This window comes from Coturnix japonica, chromosome 2 (genome assembly GCF_001577835.2).
Source record: "Coturnix japonica isolate 7356 chromosome 2, Coturnix japonica 2.1, whole genome shotgun sequence".
NCBI classification, from domain to species: Eukaryota; Metazoa; Chordata; class Aves; order Galliformes; family Phasianidae; genus Coturnix; species Coturnix japonica.
The window spans coordinates 31,439,821-31,460,425 of NC_029517.1; the positions used below are offsets into that span (position 1 = coordinate 31,439,821).

The 20,605-nt window shown below is 38.0% G+C and overlaps 1 protein-coding gene across 1 annotated transcript in view; it reads right to left on the reverse strand.

Annotated features, from left to right (window-relative positions):
* Nucleotides 1–20,605, reverse strand: part of RFTN1 (raftlin, lipid raft linker 1) — an 86,858-nt gene that overhangs the window by 20,469 nt on the left and 45,784 nt on the right. The window contains exons 4-6 of the mRNA XM_015853776.2: nucleotides 19,738–19,846; nucleotides 7,729–8,146; nucleotides 4,498–4,701 (exon numbers count right to left, since the gene is read on the reverse strand). Of these exons, the coding sequence (XP_015709262.1) occupies nucleotides 4,498–4,701; nucleotides 7,729–8,146; nucleotides 19,738–19,846 (731 nt within the window). The remainder of the gene's footprint in view (nucleotides 1–4,497; nucleotides 4,702–7,728; nucleotides 8,147–19,737; nucleotides 19,847–20,605) is intronic.

The window sequence follows — 20,605 nt, forward strand, 5'->3', positions numbered from 1 at the left end:
CTTCTTGAAGCCACCCAGCATGACATCTAATGCTTTCCCTTCATCCACAAATCCAAACATTTTATCGCAGAAGGTAACACATTTAATGAAGTATGATTTACTTGTTACATCCATGCTGACTGTGGACAACAGATTTCCTTTTCTTCATGTGTCCAGAAACACGTTGTTTCCTAGATGGTCTTTTAGAAGGTGGGTGCAAACTTTGCCTTCCTATGTTGTTGGAGAATTCCTCTAAGAGCTGCCTCATTACCACATCAGCCAGCTCTCCCAGCACCCTAAGACCATTCAGTCTCAGAAACTCAAGCAATCCCTATCCTGACCTTCATCCACTGCTGCTGGTCCTCTGCCATCTTGAATCTTCACTCTGAACTCCAGTGTCTGGGAGAACACGTTAATGAAGACTGAGACAAAGGAGGCACTAAGTATCTCTGCCCTTCCCAGATCTGGTGCTACTAAACCACATACTCCAGCGCACCTACCCCTTTTATACACCTGAATCAAGATAAGGCAGATCACAACACAAACAATATTGGTCTAGGTCTAAATCTCTGCCAATTATAATGGCACTTCTTGGTAACAACACCTGCAAGGCAGATTCCTCTGTTTATCTGGTTGAATCTTAACTAACCTACCTACAAAGATCAGACAAAGCTTAGATGGTGAGCTGCATTTTCCACTGCTTCTCACACACAGTATTTTTCTCTGGTTCTAATGTGGTAGCATTCTTTTTTTGGCAATTTCTTTTCTAACAAGACTTATCTCCTGGAACTTAGCTTAACCTATTAAATGGTCTGTAATGATTCCAAATATTAGTTAATCTGCAGAAAAGCCATAGTTAAAGCAGTAAAACAAGCCATTCTGACTTTGCAGTCTGTGTATCATTTAGCAATCTTTACTCTTGAAATAACATAACTTCACTCTTTAAAAAAAAGAAGCCTCCAAACCTAAAGGTTACAATCATTGTCCCTCCTCTGAAAATGTTCTATTACCACTGCATTTTTTATTAAGGTATCCAACTGTGCACAAAAAGCTGTTTTCACTGGTTGTATAAATATTTGATGTAGCTCTGTTGACAAAAAGCTATTTTGATGTTCTTGCTTCTGATTTACAAGAAGTATATAGGAAAAGATTTCTCCCCTTACCATGACAGCTCTTCTAGCGCGCAACAACTTTCACTGCGTTGTCTTTGAACTACAAATTCCCCTTATCTAGAAAACTAACCTTTACGCTGCTGTTGCTCTCAAAAAGAAAACAAGATATCTGAGGCTATACGTGTCACGTGATCTGAATGCTGGCCTTTGCTTCACATTTATATTCCTCTCTCCCTCTGAACCTTTTCACCTTCAGTACACACAGAGAAAATAATTCCATGCGGATGATAAAAATACCAGCCATCTCTGTGGATAAGGTGAATAAAATTGGCCAGATGCATCACTGGTTCATTTCTGTCAGCAGCAGTGCAAATAAAACAGAGATAATCCATTTGGCCCTTCAAAAACCCAACTAATTTCCACTTAGAAGCAACTCCTCTTTTGTTTCATTTGCTTGTTTTGTCTTAAAAGTCTTGTCCACGTTTTATGGATGGTTAGCTGGCTTTATCCAAGTTTGAAGGCCCAGAAATTCACAGTCAGTAGAAAAATAAATACCAAATGTTTAAAGAACTGTAGTTCAAAATGACTGAAGACGATCAAGCTCATAATTGCTCTGTTAATGCATGGAAGTACAACCTTAGCTTTTAGTCTTGCACCCTTCCCATCCGCACCTACTCTCATACTGCTGACTGAAGACTTGCTGTCATAAGAAAGAAGCTGATCCCATATGTTCGATCTTTTCCATTTTCAGTGTTATTAACTTGTACCTTGCTCTGCTTCTCACTGGAAGAGGGAATAGGTTAAGTCCTGTGATCACTTCAGATCATTAGACAGAATCAGTTATACCTGGGATTACAAGGAGTACCAGTAATGACAAGATACATGGGGTACCTCTGTATAGTTTACGAAGCATGATTTGCAATTTTATTATATTTCTGCTTGTTATTTTCTGGTATGATGAGCAAAAAGAAACAGTTGCTATCAGTGAATTTTAAAATTCTTTTACATACAGATTATTAAAACTGTTGGCAGAAGATAAGAAACAAATTCGTATCTGCTGACAATCTGGAAATCTTTACTTGATTGGGCATTCCAAGGACAAGGGGGAGAAGAAGAAGAAAATAACCCTGCTTTTAAGTCTAATAAGCAAAGTAATGAATTCATACTTTAAGGCAAAGAGAAAAATCAGCTCCCAGAACAAAGAAATGTAATATTACCAATTAGAGAAAATATGCTAATATTACCTTGATTTGGAAAAGTATTAATCAGTGAATACACAGATCAGCTGTAAAGAGCCGGACAGGCTGCCTTAAAAGACTATAAAAAGAAAAGAAACAAGAAGCCCTCAGCCTCTTCTTTCTTCCCACCTTCCTTGGTTGTTTCACATGGGCTGGTACAAGACAGAAAAATATCTACTGCTTTGCAGCTTAGGAAAATGTTAGGATTTAAATCATAAATATTTAATTACAATTGGGATCAACTTATGGATATCCTTATCAAATATTTTTCCAACAGTGGTTTCAGTCATGGCATTTTACCTTAACTGTACTGATACCCTTTTAAAAACATTAACTTTGAGCTTTTCTGACTACTAATATTTCCTGTAACAGCGAGATGATAATAAAAATGTTTATCAACTGCTCATCTTCAAGCTCTAATCTAAATTAATCCTGAATCTCTACACTTCTATATAACATGTTGTCCTATTTGCATAGAAACATCACTGCCTTCCTCCAAGCAAATTTTATCTCTGTCTACGGGCAGTTATCTGGTACTCCTCACGGTGGTATCCAAGTACATGAACTTCCCTCAGTCCTCTGTTATATAAATGAACTTTACAAGTTTAAACAACAGAAAAATGCTGTGTTTAAAACATTTTAGAGTACACTGATAAGCAGTTTTTATTAAAGAAAACACTAAGCCTTATACAGCCAATTAGATTTGGCTCTATGGGTTGCAATTTATACACATAAAGTAATTGAGCCTGTTTTTAAATAAGTTAACTAGCAATTACAGGCCTTTCCAGGAAGCTGGATTATGAAAGCATTCCATCAACTGAACTTTAGACCTTCAATTTTTGCCGCTTGCTGCAAAATGAAAAATTAGAATTGTTATCCCCATTGGCTTTTACCAGAACCAATTGTGTTTTATCACAGGCCACAGAATTCTGACTGACAGCAAAGTAGGAAGAAGATGCTCTGGAAGCAGTTTTATAGTTCTGTGGCACAAACCCATGAAATTTAGTAGCAGTGCCCAGTCTCTGGATTACCACATCCTTTTTGAAGGATGCAAAGCAAACCAAAATTAGGTGAAAGATTCATAGCACTCACAGGATTTGGGAATAAGAATTTTAACTATGATGTGTACCAGTGTAATACTGTAAAGCAGCGGAAAGCATAGCAGTGACAGCAGAGTAGCAAGGCCCTGTGCTGCAGCAAGTAAAGATATGCACAAAGGCAGCAGCCATGAAGAAACACAGGAAGGAATCTACATACCCTTGGAAGTCGTCAGGTATGCATGGATCTCCACTGAGATACCCGCACCTCCACTGCCAACCCTTAAATGAGGTCTGGGAAGGGATGAATCCTGAATCCATCCCTTCCAGTCACTCAGGCGCATTGCTTTCACCTGAGCTCCCCTGGGTTGGCCCTGCCTTCCCACCAGTCAGCATTTCAACCTGTGAAACAGCTACAACTAGACACCTAATTTTCCAATAAAATTAAAATGGCTAAAACTTCAATATTTTTATGTTCAAGTGTTTCCCTTGGTTTGTTCTCATGGCCCCTTGGTTATGTCTCTGAAAATCCCTATTATGTACCACAATTCATTTTGTGCAACAAGCTTCAATTCAGAATCACCATGGCGGCCAGCAGTGTAGCATAGATTGACTAGAGTATTAAGCTGAATTCAGTGCTGTTAACAACATGCAAAAATCTGGTTTTTAATCTTAATATCAAAGTTGATCCATCACAGATTTGAAACTCATATCAATAAGACAAAACGAGAAGGCAATTTGGTAAAAATACTGTGCCACTGAGATGGAAATCCCTGCAAGAACTGGGGCTAGGTACTAATCAGATAAAACTAGAGCATCCTTACACCCCTAACTTATGCAATCTGCTTTACTATCTTAGTAACTCAATTCAGTTCACTTGGTACTGTTTAGTAAGCCCCTGTATTTCTGCAGTTACAGAAATGTCTCTATTATGTTTGTAAAATATAACACATGATCTCAGTTTGCCTTATTCAAATGCCAAAATATTTTCACTACTTTCATTCCGCTTCACTGAAATAGGCTGATCTAAAACAAATACTCCCCATGACCATATTAAAGCACCTCCCAAATGTCTTCTCTTGAAAGATAATGACCTCTATTAGTGGATAATGCTCTTTGTAATTTCCATACCATTTACCATTCCAAGGCTGAAGATGGCGTTCACCAATGAGCCTCCTTTCCTGAAGTGATCTGTCATATGCTCCAGCCAATTTGCTTCTAAGCTGTTGACAGTCTGTCCATTCCTGGAGATCCTCATAGGGATAGTCACCGTATAATACTGGCTGCATCTCTGTGGGGTTTTGGGCTTGTTGAAGAGAGTGAAGATCTCTGTCTCTACCAAAAAGTAAAAATTGGAGTAATGCAACAACCACATTATAGTATTTCAGCTAAAACAATACTGTTTGCACACAGCCTTTCACAGTTCACAAATGCAATTACTTTGGACATGCTTTTCTTTTTATGACATTCCTGCACTGCACAACAGAGCAGGATCCCCAAATCCATCACAGTATTTGGACTGTTGTTACAGTATTTGTTACTAATAATGGATTCACTGCTGATAATAAAAAATGTACAGATTTTAATACTTGAGTGCTAATGGACAACACTTCTACTGGAATTACCAGTACAAACCAAGACACGAAAGCAATTAAGTTCCATAAACTGCATTAAGTACGGCAGAAGTCACTAACAACACACAGAGTGCTTTTATTTTTTCTATTGAATGCACTTTAAAAGAGGTGTGACTGAGGACAGTACAAATGTTATTGCAAATTTAGGAGGAACAGCGTTCAATAGATCATGACCATTAAACTAAAGTATTAAATAACTTCGTTTGATAATGCAGTGGCATGGAACCAGCAAGCAGCAGACAAATCTAAAGAATGCAATGAATCATAAATACAGAGACAATGCTAGGCAGTTAGTTGATTTACTCTGGGTCTGAGCCAAGGTGAGACACTGACACAAGAGCAAACAAATTATGAAAGCAGCATTGTGCATGGTCTCAAAAATGAGACCAGAATCTGTTCCGTATCTCCTCTTATCATTACAAAAAGTCACTGCTGACAGCAAACCTGGGGTTTCACGGCTCTGAAGCTGGAAGTAAATTTAAGTGCAGACTGACTACTGACTTCCAAGAGCCAAAAAAAATCTCTTCAAATAAATATAAAAAGCAAAAACCCTCGATGAAATCTATTCACTCAACAAGCTCCTCTTGTTTCCAAGTTATTATATTGTAATCTCAAGCATTAAAGAAAGCGATGTCACGAGAAATGTTAAGATTGCTCACTAACAGAAATGATCCTGACTCCCAAAACAGACTCATGTTGGAAATGGAGATCTTTCTGGCGTGTATGAAGACATAAGACTTAACAACAGCAGACTGTGGAACTGGAAATCCAGAGGGGGATGATAATTTGGGCTTTAAAAACGTTCATTTAAATATATGTGGTAATCTTTCAGTGCTTGACTTGGTTTTGCAATCATCATTATACTGGACCTAACCACTGTTCCAGTTACTACAGCCAACAGTTTCCACCAGGCAGTCTGTCTGCTCAAGCCTGGAGAAAGACACCTTTAGGTTACTTCTAAATAGCAGAGCACTTTTGGACACAGCATTGCAATACGTGTGCCTTGTTTATAGGCAAAGCATTTTTAACAGTGTTTTGACAGCCCTTTAATAAAGGGTGAAGTAGATGAGCACTACAAAATACTCAATAACAAAGAACTGACGCATAATGAAATAACAGTTGAATAGCATTAAACCTAAACTGAACAAAATTAAGGTTCCACAAATAGAAGGAAACATTATGGTTTTTTTTCCAAAGTTTAATGCAGGGAAGAAGGAGTTCAAGAGAGATCACTTCCTATGGAACAAGTAAGGTAACAGGAAAAAAACCCCAAAACACCTGGTACTTTCTACCTTAATGCTCTCAAGGAAGGATGGAGAACTAGTGCCAAAGGCTGAAATACATTTTCCATGAGAGGAAAAGGGAGTGCTCTAATAACAAAAAGCCATACAAAAGTAATATAGAAATCAGCAATGTTGTACAGACAATAGATATGGGAAATCCTCCTGTAAGTGAGCTGTTTCATTTTCTATCACAGAAAAACTGCCTTCTCAGAAAGTACCTGCATAACTCACCACCACCAACAAAAAAAAAGCATCAGAAATAAATAAAGCTGAACAACACTCAGAGAAAAAAAGATAAATATGGACACTAAACACACTTTTTAAAATAAAACCCTTTATCTGGTAAGACAGCAGCTGTAATAGAATCTTGGGGTGCTTTAGATAAATATTAAGGAAGATTTCAGGTGATCAGCCTCATATTATGCAGAAATACTAAGAACATGGTTACTTGCAACAGAAGATAGCTAGGTTGACTCTCTCAAGGGCAGCACAAGAAAAGAGAAAGTACTGGTCTGATTTGAGACAGAGATACCTAATTTGGAACTGTAAAACTCAGAGGGCTTCTGTAACGTGTAAGGTTCTAGAATAAAATGGAAGAAATGATTCAGCTAACAGAAATGCTTCGACCTAATCTAGCCTCCTGACCCCTTGCCCAACAAAATGTGAAACAGCACAATGAAAAGTTACTTGAGAATGATACAAATCTGATGCCAAAAAGCCTAATTACACAAAAATGCCACGGAAATCAAGACAATAGTCCAAGTCGAAATAGTCCAAGAATGCAGAGACATTCTCAGCCCTACATCACAAAATCCCCAAAGGGCCAGGACTGTGTGACTGAATCTACATAAAGGATGAAGAACAGTGATGAAATAAAGTCAAGGACGGTACCAGCTCAAAGGAATGTAGATGGAATTTCCTTACATAGACTTATAACTTGTAAGGAAAGCAAGCAAAGCAGTAAGAGAAATAAGTGTACACAGTATCTTCTAGGGGGTAGGCAAGTAGAGGAAATAAAGGTATTTGGAAGTTTAAAACTTAAAATGGGGCAAGAATCCTTTTTCTGGTGACTTGATTTTCTAAACTACTCTGGCCTACATCCTATTTTAAACAATTTCTGGATATACTTGATATTTATATCAAGTATCACAACAAATACAAAAATGAAGGAGTTCAGCAGAACAGCAGGAAAAATAAGTCTTTACACTCTGGCACAAGAACAGGTCATAACACAGCTGTACCTAGTTATATCAGCAATTCAGCTGCCACCTGACTTACACTCAGTTGTCATAAACTGTGTAACTGTGCTGTAATTGGTTTACGTGGTGCATCTGCTGCATCCATTCTTTGCTATCACAGAAGTAAGTTCCTCTCCTTGCCTGTACCCCTGAAGGAGCAGGGAACATAATTGGCTTTTATGCATTAGAGGTCACAGCAGTACTTACTGTCAGTAAGTGGTTTCGAGCATCGTGCTGGCGTTTCATTCTCTGCAACTCCATTCTGTGTGTCTGGCGCTTCTCTCCCACCTGGGTGCTCATGTTGTTCTTCACTGTCCTTTGCAGACTTGCAATTGGGCTCCTCAGCAGCCTGTCCTTCACCTTTCCTGCCTTCCCTGGATGTGGCACACTGGTCAGCATTCCCCTCACCTGGTGCTGGAGCACTGCATCCATTAATGCCATCTATTTTCTCACCATCCAGCGAAGCGTGATCCTCAGGGCAATTTGAAACATTTTTATTATCTCTGGATTGCACAGAGTTGTTACTGGCAGGTGTCAGAGAGGAGCTGACAAGGCAGTTCTTTTGGGAATGGTACTGAGGTATAATTCCAACAAATTTCAAGCCTTGACTTGCTGCATCTTGAATCTACAAGTCAAAGAAGATTACATTTTAACCTTCAAGCTGTCTTAGCTAAATAGAAATACAGCAAATAACACCCTTCAAGGGAGCTACAGCATGTCATTTTGCCACATTTGTCCACTACCAGAGGAAATTGCCATGCTATATTTACATAAAAAGTTAAATTCTAGAGAAGCAGGATGAAAAGTCCCTTCAACTGTCCACAGTAATGTGAAATTGCATGCATGTGTGCACACACACACTGAGACACAAAGGGAAGAAAATGCCCACGTTATTTCTTCATAAAGCATAAAGTCTTTGTCTGAAACATTCTAAATTACCAGAGGTGGTTTTACTCACATGAAGTTTTAGTTTCAATGTTATGCAGTCACTCGATATTACACCTTCTGCTGTATTAGGCACGTGATTATGACATTTATGCAAGGAAAAGGTTATTAATTCTCTCTGTAATATGCACCATCATAACAACAGTTGTTGTTTTTCCTATTTTGGATTCAGACACAAATGGCAAGCTTTCACATAATGAGTACATAAAAGCAAAGTTATTTTAATACATTGCACTTGGGAAGACACAGAACTCCAAAGAACAGTTGTGAGACGAGCAAAGAAGAATGAAAACAAAGGGGCTGCATTATTAATCCTTTATGTTTTAGGTAGAGGAAGAACATGAAGGAATCAGATCACAAAAGATTCAGAGAAAAAAAACATAGGGTGAGTCGTACCGAAAGACAGACAAAGCAGGAATTAACTAAGGAAAGCTTGAGAGGAAGCAGAAAGAGAAATCTACTGCAAAGACTCAGCACTACGGAGCCCCATCCAAGAGATTTTAGTATCACGCTCCTGGAACAGAGCGAAGCAGATCTGTGTGAAAATGTTTGAGGATTCATTTATCAAAATCACCACCAGAAAAGGAAAGGTTTCCATGTACTGCGTACACTTTGTATAATATAAAGTCTAAACACGCATAAATATTTCAAAAATAATGGCTTAAGAATGAAGAAATAATTTCAATTCCTGTGCATACCGTGTAATTCCAGGGAGTTAAGCTGCCTTAAGTGTTCTCTGAGGTTCAATTTATATGAACTTTCATATGAAAGTGTTCAGGCTTTTTTTTTTTTTCAGTAGCCAATGAAATACTGAACGTTACACACATCTCTACTTTGAGAGATGGAACAGAATAAACAAGAGGTAGTTTGTTTGTTTCAGCATCTTCCCTACCCAGAAGTACTTTTTTCTTTTAAATGAATCACCTACTTCCTGCTAATGCGGTAGTGTTCTAAATACACAAATGTACAGATGATACCTGATCGACAACAAGAACTTCCTCTTTCAAACCAAAGTTATACTTTCCATGTTAACTCTTTAATTTTGTGACAGCAGGAGCTTAACAGAGCTGTTCAGGAAGCAAAGGCAACAGCCTTCACAGGTGCTGGACCTGACGAACATGAGCTGCTGCCTTAACAAAAGTTCATAGCTATAACCAGAACAATAACCTCCATATAAGACTACTGCCAGCAGTATACTTATCACATGGATGTGTGGCTACAAAGAAAGCTGGAATGTACTGGCCTTGCTCAGAAAGGTTTCTGTGAATGTCAGCAATAGATACATTCATAATACGCTTAAAGCTCCCCAACCCCTGCTGCAACTTGACAAATATTTTTCATACAGCCATTGAAAGAATTACAGATTCAGTTCATCTGTTACCACTAATCTAAACACGCATCACTACATTTGTTTGGTAGGTTGCAGGGCAGCTAATTATAGAAATTTATCTTGCACGCAACTCTTTTAGAGTGCGAGGATAGTACATATGTGGTAACATTACTGGTCCTGGAAGACTGCTTGTCAGCCCACAGCAGGTCCTCCCACACAGTGATTGGGATGAGAACAGCTTTCACAGCTACTGGAGCAACGTTATACAGTATTGGCACACACAAAGAAAACGTGTGTGCTCTAAGGAATATCTGAACCTGAAGTTTTCCTCTGGAGGCTCTTGTTCTCCAAGGAGATAGAATGAGAATTGAATCAGGGTCCAGGGGAGGGTCACAAAGGGGAGTCAACTTCTTGAAAGGGTAGATAACAGCAGGACAAGGGGAAATGGTTTTAAGTTGAGGGAGGGAAGATTTAGGTTGGATGTCAGGGGGAAGTTCTTTACCAAGAGAGTGGTGAGTTGCTGGAACAGGCTGCCCAAAGAAGCTGTGGATGCCTCATCCCTGGAGGTGTTCAAGGCCAGGTTGGATGGGACCCTGGGCAGCCTGGCCTAGTATTAAACATGGAAGCTGGTGGCCCTACCTGTAGTTGGGGGGAGGTTGGAACTCAATGATCCTTGAGGCCCCTTCCAACCCAAGCCAATGGGTTGGAAAGGGCTTCAAAAAACCCAACGATTCTATAATCTTCTAAGATGTATTAGCCTAATGGTTTAGCAGAAAGGTTACAAAAAGAGAATGTCTTTTATATCACTATATAGAACACACCATTGTACTTAAACCTATGTTTCAGATTCTCCTCAGTCCATAAGGGAGAACCAACCATCGTTTTCCATAAAGCCAATTAAACAGGAAATGTTACATCAACAGTGCAATGTGAGCTGCAGAACAACCAAGTGATGCCTCAGCAGATGCAAGCATTCTTTCTTACCAACTTCCCATATAACCATGAAGAAGCAAGCTCTCATAAAGTATGAAGCCCTAACATTTTCAAACTGCAAGTAAAAGTAATTTCACTCCTGGCATTCTACTCAAGAGTTTCATTAGCAGAGAATTTTAGTTCTCTTAAGATCCAGAATGATTTATGCCACTCACTGTATGTTTCTATCTCCTGCAACCTGTATTTGAAATATTCTAAATAGAAAAAAACAAAGCTCCAGATGCAGAGAAGAAGCCCTGACCTCTGTACCCTGACTGGCTGTGCCCAGCAGTGATGAGCACTGCTGCAGCGAGGCTGTTTCCATCAGCCACCTGCAAAGATCTTTGCAGCTCTACAGGCTTTCAGCCTTATCAGGTATCCCATGCTGGTACAGAGAGACAACAGTGTCTGTCTGTGCACACCATGTGCCGTGTGGGGAAAATACCTAGCAAAGGCACTGCTGGCAATCAGTAAAAGGGCAAAGTGCAGGAGAAAGCAGGAGTAAAGCTGAAGTGGATGGAATGAACGCGGTGCTGCTCTGCTAGGCTCACCCAGAACATCTTCCAGACCAGACAAATACCACAATTACTTGTTTTTATGTGCCAGCTCGGAGAACAAATGGGGAAAAGTGTTCAGCAATCTGTAGTATATTACTAAATAAGAGGAAGAAGCAGAAGAAATGCATCTCCATCATGTGCCACATAAAAAAAGACAGAGATAAAAATGCCCTTACACTAAGTGATCCATATTAATTTCAATGATTTTACTGGCAGGTTTTTTATCTGTATCTTCTGGATGCTACATACATGCTCTTTACATTTAGGGAAATTCCTAAAAGGAAAACTCCAACCGAACAAAACAAAATAAATAAATTCTTTTGTTCTTTCCCCAGATAGGAACAGAAACATTTTTAGTGCCTCATAACGTGTGGCTTAAATAGTATTAACCACAAAAACAAAAACAGGTCTCCAACACAAAAGACGTTGTTTAACCACAGAAGCAGAACTTCACTCATTTATTTTAATTTGGGCAAAACCCCAAGAGGGTACATCTAAATCAGCCTGTAACTGGCTTCTATCAATTTGCACTTATGCCAGTTTAAAAACAGAACCTGTTTAAAGAAGAGGTGAAATTTCATGTGTACTGAAGGCCAACGCAGCTAAAGAATTTAATATCAACCCTATAATTTGCTTGATTAGAAACCTGGCATTTTCCTTAATGGGGGAAAAAAAAAAGGCAGATTTATCCTTTGCTATCTGTGAAATAAATACCAAATCTCCCACTAACTCCTGCAAGGATAAAAACAAGCAGTGTCAAATCCTGATGTCAGTTCCTTAATTGAATTTATGCCTGTGTTAATGTTTCTTAACGTCTGTAAAGCATTATTGCTTATTTTATAACTGCCTGACCACTGATTTTATAGTGCACTTGGAGAAAAGGAACCATCAGCAGCAAGAAGCAGCGTCACTGAATGTTATGTTGAAGCAGCAAATTTATGTCCCACTTTTTCAAATCTTTCTGGTTCTTTTGAAGGCTTCCTACCTAGTTAGAAAACAGCTGATGGTCTAATGCAGAGGCCTGTAACACATTTCAGATGTTGCCTGTGTTATTTGTAGAGTTATCAGCTCCAAAATAATCTGTTCATAGAGAGACAGATGATATTACTTATAAATACAGAAGCTCAAGGATGCAGATATCAGGCTGATGAGAATCATACACATTTGTCAGCTTCTGTAATTGCACACAGTGAGATTCTGTATGTTTGTCCCATGGGATGGCAAGCAGAAAATCAGATGCTCAGGATCAGAAAGCTCAGGATAGTATTCCATCTACAGTAATAAACATAGGAAATAATGCTACATCATTTAACAATGAGAATCTCTGTCTTGGATAAGGATTTTCAAATTGTTGATTTAATATGACAAATGCCAGGGATTCCTCTAAACTCTTGTGCACCAGGAGCTGGAAGTTGTCAGCATGCATTCAGAGTAAGGCAGTTTTACTAATGTCATCAGGACAATTCAATTGGTAACAGTCCTAAAGCATCTGGACAGGGAGCTAGGAGATATGGTTTAGTAGTTTCCTGTAGGTATGGTTAAGGGAGGACGGTTGGACTAGATGATCTTATAGGTCCTTTCCAACCTTGTGATTCTATGATTCTATGATAAATGGTCCCAAGACTTACACCTCCTGAAGCTCTGGATAAAAGCTACCTTTAAGACTCTGTCATTTGAAGAAAACGTTTCATTAATAGGTATGCTATACATCTCGTGATTAGCAGAGTACTGAAAAAAAAAGTAGAGCTAAAAGGGGACTGCTGCTGATACGAAAAGAACAGAAACAAACCCCATTTGGAGAAAGGACAACATTCAGCAGCGGCAGTGAACTGACTTTCTGATGCATGTAGCTAGCTCTGCAGTGAGCTAAGGGAAAGGCTGCTAATTAGTCCCACTGATGGGAAAACATATGGCCTTTGAAACAATAGTTCTGAAACAATTCAGCTCAGAGCTATCTAATACTTTTTTAAACCAAACACGAACCACCTCAGCTAATAAAATAAATGCTTGCCAGCCTGTTTGCTTGTTGTTTTTAAAAGAATAATGTTACAGGCACTAGATTTTGTAACGCACACCAGGAACAAGATCACTGTATTCTTCTACCTTCTTTTCAGGATTCAATCAAACCCCTCTGACAACAGACACCACACCAGGGATCTTGGAGCAAAAACTGTTTTGTTGTTTGAGAAGAGTACTGTGTACTTGCATGACAGGAGCTGGAATTGGAAAAGGATGTTTGAGACTACAGTTCTCCAGCAGTGTCCCCCTTCATTACTACTTAGTAGTACACGTTTCATTACAAATACTAGTTTGTTCATTTCTGAAAACAGATGTTTAAAATTAAGACAGGCTTTTAGTTTGCCTCTGACATCTACTGCAGATCTCACAAGCTCCTTCCTGAGAAGGCAGCAACACCCATCAAGTGTTCACTGCTTATTTTAAAATCAACTAGGCTTAACGAATGTTCTAAAGGAGGGTTTTATTTATTACTGAACAAGTCAAAACTTCTATGACTTTTTGGAGATGCACTTTGCATCTTTGGCAGCTACAAAAAAAAGGTTAACTTGGCTAATCAAATAGCAAAGCAGCAACTGCTTTGTATCATTTCTCCATCCTTCTGCTCTGAAATTCTGCTTCAGTATTTGTAGATTTCCAAACCACGTAACCTTTCTGACTGGGACACTCTGTCACTTAAGCCTGTACTTCCTACACATTTTTATCCTTTCCCAGTTAATATTCACGCATTCAATTCTGAATTTGATAAAGATAGTTCCTGCTCATGTAAGTATAAGTAAATATAAGTGTAGCTTATAGAAAGAAAGTATATCTGTATATCCATATGCATGCTTTCAAATCACCGATTATTTTCACTATCAATTACATCAAAATGAGTCATTGAAGACAAGACACTGGGGAGATGCTATGAAAAGTGTAACCATAATCCCAGATCATTGAGTCTTCCTCTAAACAGTGTTTTTGACATTATTTAAATTAATAATTCCTATGAAAACCTTGATGAGTCTTTCACCACTTAGGAACTTTACTTAAGACTATTGGAAAGAATTTGGTAGACCCAAGAGAAAATTAAGAGTTTAAGAACAAAACCCAAAGACAAAAACAGTTTCTGCAGTAAACAACCCCTTCAAACAGAACCACTGATCTGACACTGAGCTCTCGCTGCATTTGTGGTAGAGCGGAACAAGGCACTGAACAGGGAAAAGAAAGCAAGCTTTGCAGTTTTACAACACGCTCATTGGGAGTAGATTCTGCAAATGAGAACTGAAAGGTACAAACAGAACAGGGAAAAATGTAATTAAGCAAGAATCTCCTGCAACCTACTGTTACATTGAATAAAACAGAATATACACTCTTAAGACAGCACTGCCAAGAGAGATTAAGTGACAGCAAGCTGTATGTCTCCTGCTACCAGAGCCAAGAAAGAGACTAGAGGAACCAGTTACAATTCCTCTTCAGCTTCTGTCAGTTGCATGTTCCCTTCTGAGAACAACACAACTGTACTAAATGAACAGTGTAGGGAAGTGCAAGCACACTTGTTCCTTTCAGTGTGCATATCATCTCAGGAGATTACAACTCCTGAAATCGTACTATATCAGCTTCTGTGGCCTTGTGTGCAGTGATTCTTCTCAAACTATTCTCTTATTTTAGCATCTGCTTCCTCACTGAGCTGGCAAAGGAAGAAAATTGTTGGACACAGGCTATAAAGGTTCAGTGACTACAGTACTTGCCTAAAAGCCACTCTAACATACTGTCCCATTTTTGCCCTATAACTTTGAAAGGAAATCATTAATTTATTCACACCATTTAAAATATGGGAACATACAGAACCATGGGATCCCTAAAAACTGCAGTATCCCAAAAACCTGGGATAGACTGCTACAGAACAGCCACCTAAGTTCATTCAGTGCAAATGCTCGATATACACTACCAAAAAAGCATCTGTTGAAACAGTGTCTCAAAGCCTTAATCTAGGTGCCATTCATCTAACTTAATCTAATCACCATTTTCCAAATACAGTTTCAAAACGGAGGCCAAGACTTGCATCTGAATCCTTCAGGAGAAACTCAAAAACTAGTGGTTGAAAATAAGCAAAGGAAGAAAATAAAGATGTTCAGAGATGGATGGTTGGGTTTTGTATCTGTCAATCATTTCAGCTGGATGAATGTTTGTAAAACACCAGAAGACATTCCTTTCTCTTGATGGTAACCAACTTGCAGCAATGCTGGTTTAGTGTATCTCTTCCCTAAGCAATAAGAAATCAAAAGGTTCAAGAATTTAAACATTCAGGTTTTAAATACAAAGAATTCAGTCTGAGACTTATGGACTTCACTTTTTTTGTGCAGGGAACGCTTTCTTTTATCTTTATATAAACCAAAGAGTGTTTCTTTTAAACCACATAGTTTCATCAAACCATCTGTTACTCGTAGCCAAAATTACAATTTGAACAATTTGCCCATATTTTATTTTAGCACAGTATAAAATATTATCATGTTTATTATTTTAAGGTTATTTTCCCACCAGACAGAAGTGGGATCATTAAAAACATTAGCTACATACATACTTATCAACATCTATTTTTGTCTTGGTCAAGGGGACAGCTCTAAAAGCTGCTGGGGGCAAGGGATTATAAAAGCACAACCAGGCTCCTGGGAGAGTCCTGAAAATAGTTTTGCAGTGTTCATGGAAGATACGTATCAACAACACTCTTACATGGCTTCGTCAGAAGAACAGAAGTTGAAAGAAGCTTAACCAGGAACAGATGTTTCCCTTCACACCAGGCTGTTTAAAATACAGAATGTGCTATTTTTTACCATTTCTTTTTATATATACACTTACACAACGTTAACAAAATGCACTTTAATAAATATTATCACAGCAGATCACAAATAACTGAACCACCAATGTTAGCTGCTTCACGGCTGTATCTAAGATCCAAATACTTAAAAATTAAACAGGGGCTCTGTTTGTACTGGGAAAAAAAAAACACAAAACCAAAACACAAAAGCAGAAAAAGTGCTCCAAAATGGTTTTCATTACAAAGTGCCAAAGGAATAACTTCTGTATTGTTCTTCTGCAAACACTCTGGAGAATGAAGGTTTGGAGTGGGATTTTTTGGTTTGTTTTAAGGATGGAACTGATTTTAAAAGAGGTTGAGATCACATCTAGATAATGTAATCCTAGGTAATAAACAGCACTCCAGAGGAGTTATTCTCTAGCCATCATAGTACATCTGAACTGCTTTGTTCATCTGAAGAACTATCCTATGAGCAATATTAAAGATTCAATATTTTCCCCTTTCTATCTTCTACTGCCACCTGTTCTGAATGTATCTCCTGCAGGAAATTTCTGAACAGGTCATCTAATATATATTTACGACATATACATATATATTTATATATCCATCTAACGAACCCTGGGCTTAACAAAGCAATTGGAGACTTCAGAAATAATACCCTTGTAAGACTGCCGTAACACAGACAAGAAGTCCACAAACAGCCTGGCACTCTTCAGAACACACAAGCTTTGTTCCTTCTCAGAACACAGAGATTAAGTGATAAAGAATCAGAAATAAAAAGAGTCAAAAAATGTGAGAAATACTAGAACCAGTATTCTCCTTCATAATTATAAAGCCCCCAAAATTCTAAGATTTGTAATTTTCACATACACAAACTGTATGCTTTTGTATTCCCATTTTGCTTACCATACTGTTAGAAGCACAAAATACCTATAAAAGTATAAGTATGTAATTTTCTGGACAAATTCACTCTATGACACTTCTCATTTTCCATACCCCAACCTGGCTGGATGCTCAAGATAGTTTTAAAACTCCGAAGTTAAGAGTTCAAAATCATTTACCATCACTTCCACAAACTACATGGATACGTGCTTTGTTTTGACTATATATGACAAATGTTCATTCTGATGTGAGTAAACACAGGAAATAAGTGGACAGTCAAATCTGGGCTCAATCACCCTTGTGACTGGGAACATCTACTGAGAAGATTTTAAAAGCTCATGAGAATTCACAGGCATCTTGGTATTATACTATGGCAGAAACAGCTGTCTTTAAATAATCCAACACTGTTTCTATCTAGCAACTTAAAAGACACTGGAGAACGAGCCTCTCTTTGACCAGTGATACGTATGCATGTATATACAGTTATTTGTATGTTTATAACAGTATGGCAAGAAAAATGAGAGTGCAAAAGTCTGCAGTTTCCTATGAAAATTTGTATGTGAAAGACCCTTTCAATGCAGTGCAACTTTCTATTTGCCATTACATTACATTCAATGAGCTAGAAGCATTCTCCAGGTTAAATACTGTTTCTACTTCATCATTCTTCTACATTTAGAAGAGTTACAGAAGGAAAAAAAAAAGTTTATTACCTACGTTGTATTCCATTGCAAAACTGTTTTGTGTTTGATAGGAAAAAGCAGGTACTATTCAATACAGCAATTTCAATGCAACAAAAATGTGTTGAGAAAAGTTATTAAAATGGTATCCTTTCTCAAATTCCATGTAAATGATACATGCTCAGTAGTGCATAATAAAATTATTTTTCTCAAAGTAATTTGTTCTAGTAAATTCATAGAAAATATTGAAGATATGGGTATCATACTTGGTATCTTTTTAAAAATATACTGATTTGCAATGCTGTACACGATCGCAAACCTGTGCTAAAAGCCCTTCTTACAAAAAGCTCTGTGATCCAGGCTTGACTACTCAATTATAACACACTATTACCTTCAACTGTATTCCATAGTTTGAGAAGAATTATGGTTGTTCTTTTTTGAAAGCAAGCAATTGCTCTCTCTAATGGCTTTTTGTTCCTACTGCCTTTGAAGAACTTCTTTATTTTTCACTTATTTTGTTTGTAAACATCTGTTTTATTTGCCCTTAAGAGCAAGGGATGTTTTTGTTGCTCAGACAAATTAGTTAATATGACAATTAATTCCTACTCCCAAACAAGTCCTGTTTCCTGAGTTATATTTACAAAAAAGCCTTGAGACTTTCATAATGTGTTTAATCAGATATAGACATGGACACAGCACACATTTGACAGCAACAACTTCAAAGAACTTCAAATTCCTCTACATCAAATAACATCTGAGGATGAGCGACATACTCAGCCTGCAGAGCAACAGTAAGTATACATTTCAGCTATTAAAATTTAAATGATTATATCTCAAAAAGGCATCTTTATAACCCCATAATCAAATTGATTCTACCAACAGAAACATTTCCATGTCTAGAAAAGCATTTTAAAGTCTCAGAACTGAATATTTATGGAAATAAGCCAACTCCTGGGTTGTCATCTTGTTTTGACGTTAGCCAAGCTCTTTCTGAAGGCTCAAATGCAAAGATTTCTCAATTGGAACGACATAAAATCTTGCTACCAGCTGCAACAGATACTTCAACTTAAAGAACTGAAGAGCAAAATCAAACGTGTTGAAATCAATACATCAGAATTACACCAGTTTTACCTAATGTAGATGCAATAATGTAATAAACCCTGAAAAGAAGATTTGGAATCAAACTTTTGAAAAGCAGAAAGTGTTCAGAAAACTTGTTTTCTCCGATATCCAAATGTATTTATCTGTAAGTATGATGATGATCAGAAAGTCATACATGCATTATTTTTTAGCCAGTTTTTACAGTTTTTCACAGTAAAAAGCAGAGACTGAACATGACTGTAGTCTGTCAAGCTGAGTCCCTTTTTGAACTTACACAGCCTGTGCTAAAGTCTATTTTACAAAATCTTCACTATTATCATTGCAAAATGGATTAAAGCTAAGAGGGAGTACGCCTACTCACTCTATTCTTATACCAGGTGGCTATGTCAACATAGTATTTACTGCTAGTTTTTATAACATGTAATAGGACACAACAGATGCTGCAAAATCTGAACCACGCACAGCAAATCTGTCTTCATGGAAATGGACACAGCCTGCTGATTTCCAGTCTAGTAGAATATTTAATCATCAAAAGTAATTTTAAAAGAATGAAACAAATAAGGAATTCGAGGGTTATTTTCAATCTTCCCAGTACATGGAAGTGTATAGAAAGCAACACAATTGAGAATGACAAAGGACCATCTCTAGCTGCACACATTATGATACCAAAAAAACCTTAAGTAATCTGAGGGATTCTAGGAGATAATAGGACTTCAAGCTATACATAATAGTGTTATCAATAATATATATCTTAAGCACAACTGCCCTTCAGGTACTTAAAATTACAAACCATCACCAAACTCTGTCAAAGTGTTTCAACCACACAAAATGTAAGCACACGCCCATTGTCAGACTGACAGAACGAGTAGTAGTAACTATAGTGGAAGGTATATTGTTTTTTTGTTTTTAAGTTGTTGTTTTGTGTTTCTTTTTACTCACTTTCTTAATAAAATCAGGTATCTCCTTCTTGTCTGAAAGTTGGTTTACAGAGGAGTAGCACTCTACCTCCAAGATATACCCTTCACTATGGATGCCGCCTTTTGGAGACCTAAAGAGACAAGTAGAAAAACAGAATTAATTTCCCTTGTTAACACTGGATACTCGGATACCTTCTTTATAAATACTTCTCCCAAGGAGCTAACACTCAGACACAAAATCAGCCTCAACACATTCACTCCACAGTGCTCAGCACAGTGCTGACACGATGCAGCTACAGCACCTTGCTGCTTCCTAGGGCAGAAAATCACTCCAGTAGTGACTGAGGACCATGGAACGCCTTGTGGACTTCCAAATTTCTTAACACATCCAGGAAACACTTTGTCAGTTTGGCATTTAAAGCCAACTGCAAAGAGACGCATAGGAAGCACAGCTCTCAGATCTTCAGAAAGCAGTTTCCAGTACTAGGAACTGACTGACTCTCTGGGACCATCAGGGCAGCCTGAAAGATTAATGTCATCTGTATGGAAAGTGAGACGTTTATTACATTTAAAGTGAGAAGTACATTTTAAGTACGAGGAAACCGATTGTGTCTGACCAATACAGAAATTCAGAGAATCACTTGTTGCATCTGCTCTTCAAGAAAACATACCGAGGAAGGTATAAAAATGAAAGTCAGCCTGTAATTCTCGGGATTAGTAACAAAGTAGTTATCTTAGCATCCCACAGTGAGCATCAAAAGACGCAATCTGAAGTAAAACCCTAACTCAGGTCAGCAGCCAATTGGTTTAGCGGGCACAGAGGAGACAGGAAGAGAGGTTCAGAAGCCTGAATTCAGACTGCCAAGGAAGCAGCACAACATCAAAACAAG